Source organism: Mizuhopecten yessoensis, unplaced genomic scaffold (genome assembly GCF_002113885.1).
Source record: "Mizuhopecten yessoensis strain PY_sf001 unplaced genomic scaffold, ASM211388v2 scaffold7491, whole genome shotgun sequence".
Classification (NCBI taxonomy): Eukaryota; Metazoa; Mollusca; class Bivalvia; order Pectinida; family Pectinidae; genus Mizuhopecten; species Mizuhopecten yessoensis.
In genome coordinates this window covers 412139-424489 of record NW_018407074.1, presented here as the reverse complement: position 1 = coordinate 424489, position 12351 = coordinate 412139, and the positions used below count along the sequence as shown (strand labels likewise).

Sequence of the window (12351 nt, the reverse complement as noted above, 5' to 3'; positions counted from 1 at the left end):
CTTTCCATACATGCAGAGAAAATGACTGTAGCATAGGACTCCGAGTCTGGAGAAGAAGATTTTTGAAATATTGGTTAATTATCCCTTTTGGGCCCCGACCCGGCCCCAAGGGTTTGGGTAAGGATCCCAATTTTACAATTTGGTAGCCTCATCTACCAAGAATGATTCTGACCAAGTTTGAAAAAATTCCATCCACTGGTTCTTGAGAAGTTGATAATGTAAAAAGTTTACGCACGAGGAGGGACGGAAAGTGATTGGAATAGGTCACTTGAGCAAAGCTCAGGTGACCTAACAAATGGTACATGTACTTGTATATGAGCGATACAGGCCCAGTTGGCCTCTTCTTTTTACTGTATTGGTGTTGCTAAATGATTAACTGGCGTTCTACATAGATATGATCAATTCAGTTAATATTCCTCCATATTTTGTAAGCTAGTGGCTTTGGGCAAATCATCCATGCATTATATACATATATGCAAGACCACACACTTATGTTTTTCTAACGGATCTGAAAGCACTCATTTATTGCGTGACCGTATATATTTGTCCGCGCAATAAATGAGTGCTTTCAGATTCGGTAGAAAAATACAAGCGTGTGGTCTTGCTTTTATCACATACCTTCCGTATTTGGCAAAGATTGATACAAAGAATTTATAAACTTCGATATTTTTTGCAAATACCGGGAACTTTTCAGTTCGCCATGACAAGGGGATTCCCATAAAAAGTAGTACCGGCTAGTAGGTAAATACAACATTCCGAATTGCACATGTGCAATACAGAACGTTTTATTTCAAGGTCTGAAAATTGCTTGTATTACTATAACAAGATTCAACAGGTATGTGATAAATAATTATATGCAGACTATGGGGTTTAGGATATCGATCTGTGCCACGCCCCAATTCATATTATCTATTGACCAAAACTTCGAAAAATTGTCTTCAAATTGTATATGAAGGTTTGGCTGATGGAAAAGAAATGGCTGCCTGAACCACAAAAGAGTTAATAGTTTGGAGTTGCTGACGGGATCAGTTGTTTAAAAGGCTTCTTTTCAGTGTTAAGTTTTTTTTAAATAAAACTGACTTGACCTTTCCAGCCACTAAAACTATCCACAATTTATTAAACTTTTATTGTTTTCATTCTGGACATATTATGATGTATGTTTACCACAGATATGAGAAAGAAAGTTTAATGAAACAAATTAACAACACATTTTTTTAGGATTGCCCGATTTAATGCCATAAATAAAATTTTAAGTCCATAATTATGCCACTAGAACACAGGCACCACCAGCAGCCTTTATCTTAAGTTCAGCTGATCGGCTGAAGAAGCGGGCCTTCACTATCATGGGCTGCTTGGGCAAATTTCCCTTTCCTAGAACCTTGAAATATCCCTGTAAAGTAAAACAGCATGGTTAGATCTCACAAAGTGGGGATATAGAGATACAACAGCAAAGTTGACAATAAGGAAATAACACTAAATAGTAGTGTGTGATATTATATATCGCAGAGCAAGATTATCAGTTGCTGAATCTGTACTTAAAGAAGTATCACTTTAATTTTATATTCTGGTTTTATACCGATTTATTCTTACCAATATTATGTTGTATACTATAGGAAGGGCCTGTATTGGTTAAACTACAATATAGTCGTAGGTGATGTATAATTCAATATCTTTAGTAAAAATGCAAAAATGTCATACAATCCATTCAAACAGAGCGAGCAATGAAGATCTACATCTGCGTTCTATATATAAATGAGTTGGAGTGTGTATACATCCTCTCTAGAGCCTTGAATTAAATATCTCAAGCTTTCCAAATGTGTCAACAAATACTTAATTTTTGAAAATAAACTTTGGGTTCAATATTAAAGTTTTATATTTTGCAAGAGTTGAATATTCACGTCACTATTCATCAAAATCATGTAATGGAACAGTCAGAAAATGAAGCCAATGATGTGTGAAATTATGTTACACAGACCTCTGATAAATACATCACTATCAACAATTTCTTTCTGTTTTATTTTCATAATAAATCCACCATAGCATGATACTATATAGCATCACAGAAGAGAGAATACCCTTGGTATGGTTTTGTAATATGTGTGAACACCAACGTGACCTTTCATTACAATCAGGCCAAAACAAAAGTGTTTAAGGTTGTTAACCTAAGGTTTCCTGTCGGACCCGGTAAATTTATCACCTGTTTGTATTTTACATTAACTGATTTGCCAAGCAAAACTCACAGCCACTCATGAACCCTTTCACCACTGTAGACCATAATGGATTCATCCATATCAATGCATGGTAGTCTACTAAAGTTACATAGGGGTGAAAGGGTCAAAATGTACGTTAGTTATGATAAGAGAGTCTGACCTCATTCTTGGCAAATTAATAAATAGCCATTGTAATGTGTGGAAATGCATTGTAAAATTGATGTTAAGCATCATATTGGTCCATGAAAATAAAAGATTAAAATCAAATTATTTGCCTACCAATCTATCCTATTTTTTTCTGGCATGTAACCTGAAACATGCATGACTTTTGTTTGGCCTCGGATAAAATTTCAGCCAATATCAGTGATTCAATTTATAATAATGGTTTTGTTTAGACTCGTAAAAAGTTTTCCAGGGAGCCACTCATACCTTTAAATTTGTGATGTTACCAGACATGCATAAAAATCGGATATCAAAGTATTTTCCAGACCACCCATAACAGAACAACGTGCTTGCTGCAAACCCCAGATCCGCATTAATTTTTTGAACAGTCTTCACAATTAGAGAAATGTTCATCACAAGAATTAACTTGCAAGTATACTTTACCATGGTAATAACAATAATGTATGCCAAATATAAATAGCCAATCAATACTTACTGCTCTGATGACGTCAATAACAGGAGCTTTCTCCTTGTTATTTGCATAATTGTCCCTGGTCTGTTGGGACACGAGGGACCACAGTTTGTCCACATTCACTGTAGGGCAGAAGAACTTGTTCATGGTCTTGTGGAAATATCTCATACCAACTTTACCGAAGTAACCTGGATGGCTGAAAAATAAAACGGGTTGCAATATATTTAGGAGTCGGGGTTCACGGAACTTCACCCCTAATGCTAGCTTTGTAGCCTGGGCTTGTCAAAATTGTGGCTAACATATATTCAATGATTGCTGGTCCAATTGAAGTGGTTTTTTAAGGCATTTGAAATAGTTTACTATTAGCATCGTGATGTATTATATAATGCATTTATTTATGAGTCTGGTATAGAGGAATTTAAAAATTCCTGAACTGGAAATAAACTCATCTTATCTTGAACTATAGAGTATGGCTGGTAATACTCGGTCTCTGTGATTTTGTCTCGACATGGAAAGACTTACAATAAAACTTTCTAATAATATTCACTCAATCCATTTGTCATAATTTAAACTTATTAGATTAAAAATTAACTGTAAGTTGTTCAAAACACCATACTAGTCCATGAAAAAGGTAGAGAATTGAAACCAATTCTTTTAAAAACTTTGTTTCAATCGTGAAAGAATACTAAGAAATTGCTGCTAATGGAAGCAATGTTTATGAATTATTATCCATAATTCAAAAAGAAACCTCCATCTTAAAAGTCATTTGCCTTCTTTTAAATGTACATTTGTAAAATGATTACTACATCTGAACTAATGGAAACATTTTGTCACAGTGGAAAATGAACACTAAGAACTTACTATTTGTCAAAGTTGATTCTGTGGTGATGTTGACCACCAGCGTTACCTCGACCACCAGGATGCTTCCTGTGTTTGCCTGCAGATGGAATTTCATTTTTTTAAGTTTCAAGGCTACATCAAATTTCTGTACCATATGAATATTAATCCTGAGTCCTGCCAAATTTTCATCAAGAATTTTAAATGTCCACACCAATTTTGCTGTATAGATGTCAATTATTTTTTTGTCAATTTACTACAGAAGGTTATTTGTATCACTTAACAGGTTTTGTTATTTTAACAAAGACATAAAAACTTTCTCAATTAAACTGAATCTGAATATTCTTTGCTTTCAAGACTTATTTAAGTTATTTAATTGTAAAAATACTTTTAACAACAGCAGTCGCAGGTCCCATTTTCCTCCCAATCACTTACCAATACGACCATGTCCGTGACTGACATGGCCTCTCAGCTTCCTGGTCTTCTTCAACTTTGTTGTCTGTAATTACCACACAAAATTCAGTTCTTGATTCATCGTTTAAGCATTATGACATCTCTGCAAATTAGTACTTTAACATAAAATTCCTGGGAATACTCGGGGAAAGAAAACTGGTAACCAAAAGAGTACATTTAAATTTAAACCTAGTTTTATGTCAAGAGCTATTCCTTGGAATAGTCTTAAACTCCTAAAAACTGACTGGAGAGTTATGACCCAGATAACTGTATAGTACTAATATTAATACCTGGCCTTCTCTACCCCTGCCAGGTATCCTTTTTTCCCGTGCCTTATAATGGAACGAGCCTGTGGAGAATCGCACCAGGGCGGTTTATGAACACTTACCAGCATTGGGTTCAAATCACTTCACAGGTTACTAATTCAAACCATATCTGTTGATTAAGATTTCCTTTTTAACTTTAACTAAAACTTCTAAAAAGTCATTTATTTATTGACTTTATTTAGCAAGGGCATTTGAAATCAGAATTGTCTGCCATGATGGATAATTTGCCCTTCTCTAATGTAGGTCCGACTTCTATAAATGGATGTCATGAACCAATATGGAAATTGTAGTAGATATGGCGACATCAAAACATTTGGTCATTTGGATAATTGAGATAATGTCACGCCTGATTCATCACGACAGTCGTTTCTCATTATTTCAAGATGAACTTATATGTAGTTTTACAGACAGAATACTTTTGATCAATTTGTAGCTTTTACAACGCAATATACAAATTAAAAACATTGTCTTGTTGTCAGAAGTTTCGTTAAATTAACTAAATGCAAGCTATGGCTTAACATAAAAACAAGCACATGAACGGTTTTATATTTGAACATATTCCGCACTCAGTTCTTCATGAATTTATTAAGAAATGGTACCTTTTTTGGCAGATGAATTACTCAAAAACAAGAAAACGTAAATAATTGTTTGCCTTTTTGTTGAACACGGTCACTCGATTAGAGGCCCAATGAGCCTGCCAATCCAAAACAATGTACATCATATAGGACAGGTCATATACACATACGAGTGCACCTGTGTATACTTAGGTCCAAACATTCTCAGGTCAATTTGGATCAGGAGACATGACCCTCTCAAATAAGTAGTCCTATCTATACCCGTGTTAAATTAAACGACATACACATGAATATTTTTTTTCATTTAGAAGCATTCACTGAACGTTGCTTAACGATGATATACGACTCCGACATATATCAGAGTCGATTTCACATTTTTGGGAGTTATGTCGACTGTGGTATTTAATGAATTGCAACAATGATTTATTTTCGAATGTGTTTACGTGTTTAGGGTTTTCAAAACTTAGTATTAAATGTGATGACGGCAGATTTCTAATAGTTGTTTTGATAATAACCCACCATGTTGAAACTTGGATAGAAAAGACCGGAAGCGGAAACGACTGACCGGATCCTTAAGAAAAAACATGGCGGACGTAGAGAAGGAAGCATTTTATTTTCAGTTTGACTCTATGTAGAATAAGCGGTCATGATGTGTTTAAGGTATGATTTTAAAGAGCTTCTTAAAATCTGAATAAGAGGAGATAAATTGTGATGTAAGGCTTCCGGTATAATTTGTGTCAGTGACTTAATGAATGAAAGAAAAGTGTCAATGTTTACATAAAATTACGATTAGTGACTCAACGAATCATAAATTAGCTGATTAATAGCGATGCTTCACTCAAATCATAATCTGCACGAATATTGTGCATATGTGAATAAACTGCAGTGTACATGTTACAACTTGTGATGTCTGGTAATCGCTCGCAGCTGTCATAGTGCAAACTATACGTTGAAAAGACTTCACAGTTCCCACCCGTACTCTGCCGATTGAGCTATATAGCTATAAAGACATATATAGCTATATACACCTATAAATTATAGCTGTATTGAGCTATATTTTCTCAGATTTCAAATTTCATTAAATCAAAGCAAAGTGGCATAAAACAATAAGGTTAATGGTAATGTTGACTACAAAAAGCATACATTTAGATGTTTATTTTCATTTTTCATATATAAATGTAAAATTTCCGATTTCTTTACATCATTATTTTTTAAAAAGAATACTTATATTTAATGTCTTTTGTTATCAATCTAATGATACAATCTTCTTTTAAATGCGACTTTGTTCCGTTTTCCTTAAAAAAGAAAATCACTTGAAAATAGCTCAAAAGACCTATTTCAGATAGGTCAATAGAGCTATTTTTGGTCTTTACAGCTATATAGCTCAATCGGCAGAGTGTACTGGACCTGTATATATCAATGTGTAACAGTAGAGGAAAAATGCACGGCCAGACCAGGGTTCGAACCCGGGACCTTCCGAACTCTAGACGGATGCTCTACCAATTGAGCTAGCTGGTCGCCGACGATCGACCCAGTCCAGTCCTGCTACATTCCTCCCTTCTTTTTCTAAGTCTTCCCCCTAGAAGACACAACTAGGTACAACCCTGGTTTGATATCCTCTTGCCAAGCATACACCAAATGCTTGAAATAAGGGTTGGCCAGAGGCACCACTGTAACAGGAAAGGAAAAATGCACGGCCAGAACGGGCTTCGAACCCGGGACCTTCCGAACTCTTTGGACGGATGCTCTACCAATTTCCCTTTGCAAACACTTTACTTACTATGATGAATCCATTGCAATGCATTGATGCTAAATATTAATTTTCTAGGCAAAAGCTGTACGTGTGCAACGTTGTATATCGGGAAACTGTAACTTTATCATCAGTTAACAGTTTTACTCCATGCATTGGCCCGAAATCTGGGCGTTGGAGAAAAGGAATCAGATTGGCATGAACACCTAACAATTAAAACACCTTTACTAACAACCTGATTAAGGGGACATTACTAACAACCTGATTAAGGGGACATTACTAACAACCTGATTAAGGGGACATTACAAACAACCTGATTAAGGGGACATTTAAGACTTTGAAAGAAACTTAATATTTGATCAATATATGTGTATAACTATTTTTTAATAGTCACGATTAAAACTCCTGTACGTAGCACTTTGATCTGGAATTGACAAGTTAAAATATAGGTATTTGTTATATCAAAGTTTTACTTTCTAAACAATCAATGTATGTATTCAACGCGTCGCAACATTTCAAGATCGACTGGTCCCTTTAATTTGTCACGCTATGACTGAGTGAGCGATTTGTAATTTTTACCTTTATATCAATGTGACGAAATTGTATTTTTTTCATGTCACTCAACCCAAGACGCTTCGCCTATCGATAGGGAGTGTATACACACTGCATCAGATAGGGTCGAATGACATGAAAAATATACAATTTAATCACATCATTATACAGGTATAAAAAAAAATAATTGTTCACTCAGTCATAGCTTGACAAATTTAATGGACCAGACGGTCTTTAAACGTTGCGACACGTAATATTATACGTACATTGTTTGTGTAGAAAGTAAAACTTTGATATCACATATATTTCCAAACTGATAAATCTTATTGAAGATATAGTTATTTGTTGTTACACAGATTAAAATAGCAATCTAATCTAATTCCTTGGTTGTTATTTCTAATAGTCAGTCGATACTGGAGAAATATTTTTGTTTTACCCCTGATGTTGCCAAATATCTTGAGTCTCTTTGCATTTTCTAATCCTGTCCTAGATTCAATACAGAATACTTATAATGTACATAAGTAGTAATTCAGTGTTTATTTTCATGATTGTAGTTTGCAATCTGTTGGAGGGTCATGTGGAAGGTTATTCTTTCATTAAACATGTCATTCTCATTAAATAAATCATTATTGATTTAAAACAAATCACATGCTCCAGTTAATACATTATGACATTTACAATAAGGTAATCTTTGCATATAGCACTGTATAAAAAGACACCACAATGCTTTTATGTTTGTATATAAGATTTATTTATACAAATAAACAAAAAAAACACCCAAAAAACTACAATCTACCCATGAATATACTCTTATATATCTATTTTCAATCCAACAAGGTATCATAATTTTCTTCTCTTTTCAGATTTTTAACTGCAATTACACATTAGTGTCAGGGGAATGGCTGACATACAATGGAGTTATTATCTGAGAGGACCCTGAATAACAGTGCTGTAATAAGGTTATTTCTCACATAAACAGGACAAGTATGGCTGAAAAGTTAGACATTCCGAAGACTAGTGTTAGACAGTTGGCTCCAGGTCAACTAAATAACATTCGTCAAATGTTTGAAACCAAATCTGATAATCCAGAGAAGCTTGGCAGTTCTGAGAAAAGTATTATCCGCAGTCGGCCACAATTGACACGTCCCAGACCACTGTCTACGGTGTCAATTAAGTCAGAGGCTATAAAATCAAAGGAGCAGGAAAACAATCAGAGCCGTCCTCCAAGGCCAGTTACAGCGCACTTCAAACAGTCACCGTTATCAACCCCCTCGACTGCAGGCAGGAAGGTGATTGAGGGAGAACCTTCTGAGGGAAATTTAAAACCAGTCAGGAAAAAATCTAGAGCAAAAAGTGATGTCTTTGAATCTTCAGCAGACGTAGTGAAAGCTGTGAATATGATGAACAGTCGGGGAAAGATAACACCTGTACCTAGGGAACGAAGTCCGAGGGCAAGCTCTCACACCAGGAATGCTTCAATGGGTACGATAGAATTGAAAGTCAAATCTACAACAGACGATAGTGGTTCAGATATTGTGTCAAGGAGGACAAAAATGTTTGAATCGGCTGATCTTTCCAAACAATCAGAACAGAAGCAAACCAATACTGTTTTAAGGCCAGCACCTCCCATTCGTCCAAGGTCTAGACCCACAAGTATGTCAAATGATGGTGATCCCGACCCCCCTAAAACAGTGGAGAGCCCAGGTGTGGTTTACTGTAATCCCTGGGATCTTGGCAAAAACATTCTAACTAGTCCACCCCCTCCGCCAAGGAAACCCCCACGCACGGGTGCTCACGATGACTACCTCAGGGTAAAAATATATCCAGACAGTGAAAAGTTAAAAGATTTGAAGGAAGATGACATTGTAGTCACACCTAACATTTTATATGAAAGTATTGATGACATACAGGAAGAAAAGAAAAAAACTAACGAGAAAGAGAAACCTTTAGCTTTAAAAGAGAAACCTGGACCTATATACAGGAAAATAGTGACAATTAAAACTCCAGAAGTTAAAACTACACAAGACACGAACGATGATACGAGGTCTAGTAAAGATGAAACTTTTGTTGAAGATCATGAGAGCAGACCTAAGAAACCCACTCGCCCTCCCCCTCCACGAACCCGGCCTATGTCAATTGCATCTGACAATTTTACTGATTTCTCTTTTGAAAAACAGACTAAAGATCCGAAACAGAAACCAGTTGTTAAGAAGAAAATTACTTCCCCAAACGGAGATCAAAATGCCAGTAGTCCGTTTTATGAAGATTTGAAAAAAATAAAACATCTTGATTTAGATGACATCAAACACTGGGATTTGCCAGACACACCAGTAAAACGTAATAAAATGAGGAGAAGTGTAAGTGCAGAGTGTGTAGCAGACACGAAAGATGATATGCTTGGGGAGGCTGTGTATGTGGATCCTGTACCGTTTAGGGATGACATCTACGTGGATGCTGGGGGTTACGCTGTGCCTTACAAACACAGACATTTACAGCAGGCAAAGTCCCTAGAACCAGACCCTAGTACTGTAAGTATTTGTTTATTCTGGCTATACCTATACTAGCACTTCATCAAGGGGTGACAGTGCTGGTGATAACTTTATTGTCAAGTACAGTGGAACCTGCATATGATAATATTGATACATGTATAGCAACATATTCTATTTCCTGTATTTACACCTTTATCTACACTGTTTGTTGTTGTTGTGGGGTGGTGGTGGTGGTGGGGCATGGTCTGTGGTCTCACTTCTGTTTCAGGCATCCTAAAAGCTAGATCATTCCTTACAATATCCTGGTTGGGGATACCATTTTTCCCCTGGCATGTACATTTATAAGTTATTATAATAAGTGAGATGCAGTCTACTTGTGACTAAATGTCTAGTCAAAAACAATGATGTATTGGTACATTGAAAGTTATACATCTATCATACTTGTAATATATTTCAAGTAGATGTAAATTAAACCTCTAACTCTATATTCTAACACATGAAACTTATCATTATTGATGTTTGTTGCATAACAGAAATGCAGACCAATTAGTGAAGCGGTTAGGTCAAAGTTTGGAAATCTGAAAAAACTTCTGAAAACAGAATCACCAAGCAAAGGCAAGCAAGAGGATGTCAAAAGTTCGAAGAAGAAACTGGAAAGTGTAAGTAAAAAACAGTAGTCTCGGATAATAGTAAACCATCTTCTGATTATGTACAATGTTATTAATTAAATCCAACACTTTTTTAAGGACATATGATCCTTTGACTTTTATATCTTTTGAAAAAGAATTTCACACTAAGAAACACAAAATATCTTCGCAAATTCTAATTTAGACACTGATGACTCATAGAAAGTTACATAAATGATGTAAGCTGCTCCATGGCATAGGATCACTTGCCCTTTGAGTGGCATGGGAGGGCTAAAAATCACTGAAAGGAAGCAGGAAGGAAGTTAAGCTGTATTATTTCATTTTTGTTAAAGATATAAACAAAATATTATATACATACATGTACACGTTTTAAGGTAGCACCACAACAGATTTCAGAGAATAACATGTAAACGAAGAGACTGGTCATGCATCATGAGTTGATGGTGTTGTTTGTGTGAGTAGCACCAGTGTGAGCAGTCAGCTAAAGCAGACAGGTTTGTACAATGTGAATAGCCACAAATCAAACCACTGACGATGACTGCATTGATATGGAAGTAATGTTTCTCTCTCAATCGTTCAAATGTTTACAGCAAAGTTGCTGCATATATTTGCATATATTTGCGGCAAGTTTGCTGCAAAAAGTTGCTGCAACATTGCTGTAATATTTGCATCAGGGCTGTCATTTCCATTTCAGATGAAAACAGGAATTTTCTCAAAACTATTGGAACTTAATTTTTATTGATTTACACTGGTGATGTTCCTTTACTTCTGGGTTCCAGGTTCGTTTGAAGATCAGTCTGGCCTTTTCTGTGGTACGGGCTATGCAACAAAAGACTGAGGAGGGCAGCGTAGATGAAGAAACACCAGAGCAACCCTCAGGTAATCTGACTGTGTTTACTATAGTCACAACCCTCAAGTGATCTGACTGTGTTTACTATTGTCACAACCCTCAAGTGATTTGACTGTGTTTAATATAGTCACAACCCTCAAGTGATCTGACTGTGTTTAATATAGTCACAAACCTCAGGTGATCTGACTGTGTTTACTATAGTCACAACCCTCAAGTGATCTGACTGTGTTTAATATAGTCACAACCCTCAGGTGATCTGACTGTGTTTAATATAGTCATATCCCTCAGGTGATCTGACTGTGTTTACTATAGTCATATCCCTCAGGTGATCTGACTGTGTTTACTATAGTCATATCCCTCAGGTGATCTGACTGTGTTTACTATAGTCATATCCCTCAGGTGATCTGACTGTGTTTACTATAGTCATATCCCTCAGGTGATCTGACTGTGTTTACTATAGTCATATCCCTCAGGTGATCTGACTGTGTTTACTATAGTCATATCCCTCAGGTGATCTGACTGTGTTTACTATAGTCATATCCCTCAGGTGATCTGACTGTGTTTACTATAGTCATATCCCTCAGGTGATCTGACTGTGTTTACTATAGTCATATCCCTCAGGTGATCTGACTGTGTTTACTATAGTCATATCCCTCAGGTGATCTGACTGTGTTTACTATAGTCATATCCCTCAGGTGATCTGACTGTGTTTACTATAGTCATATCCCTCAGGTGATCTGACTGTGTTTACTATAGTCATATCCCTCAGGTGATCTGACTGTGTTTACTATAGTCATATCCCTCAGGTGATCTGACTGTGTTTACTATAGTCATATCCCTCAGGTGATCTGACTGTGTTTACTATAGTCATATCCCTCAGGTGATCTGACTGTGTTTACTATAGTCATATCCCTCAGGTGATCTGACTGTGTTTACTATAGTCATATCCCTCAGGTGATCTGACTGTGTTTACTATAGTCATATCCCTCAGGTGATCTGACTGTGTTTACTATAGTCATATCCCTCAG

At 36.1% G+C, this 12351-nt stretch overlaps 2 protein-coding genes across 2 annotated transcripts in view; one reads left to right on the top strand and one right to left on the bottom strand.

Annotated features, from left to right (window-relative positions):
* Window positions 1–1209: 1209 nt before the first annotated feature.
* Window positions 1210–4528, bottom strand: LOC110453724 (60S ribosomal protein L27a-like). The gene is made up of 5 exons (XM_021502813.1): window positions 4523–4528; window positions 4117–4180; window positions 3706–3781; window positions 2869–3040; window positions 1210–1390 (listed from the first exon to the last, which is right to left on the bottom strand). The coding sequence occupies exons 1-5, from the start codon at window positions 4526–4528 to the stop codon at window positions 1262–1264; spliced, it is 447 nt and encodes a 148-aa protein (XP_021358488.1). The 3' UTR covers window positions 1210–1261.
* A 1064-nt stretch (window positions 4529–5592) lies between these two features.
* The window catches only part of LOC110453715 (DENN domain-containing protein 2C-like), a 37298-nt gene continuing 30539 nt past the window's right edge, over window positions 5593–12351 (top strand). The window contains exons 1-4 of the mRNA XM_021502799.1: window positions 5593–5695; window positions 8201–9865; window positions 10360–10485; window positions 11253–11352. Coding sequence (XP_021358474.1) covers window positions 8324–9865; window positions 10360–10485; window positions 11253–11352 — 1768 coding nt within the window. The 5' untranslated portion in view covers window positions 5593–5695; window positions 8201–8323. The remainder of the gene's footprint in view (window positions 5696–8200; window positions 9866–10359; window positions 10486–11252; window positions 11353–12351) is intronic.

Excerpts from the sequence above, each read along its gene's own strand:
- LOC110453724 (XM_021502813.1), bottom strand. Across the intron at positions 3,782-4,116 it reads TCACGGACATGGTCGTATTG|GCAAACACAGGAAGCATCCT; the intron begins GTAAGTGATTGG and ends TTCCATCTGCAG. Across the intron at positions 3,041-3,705 it reads AGAATCAACTTTGACAAATA|CCATCCAGGTTACTTCGGTA; the intron begins GTAAGTTCTTAG and ends TTTATTTTTCAG.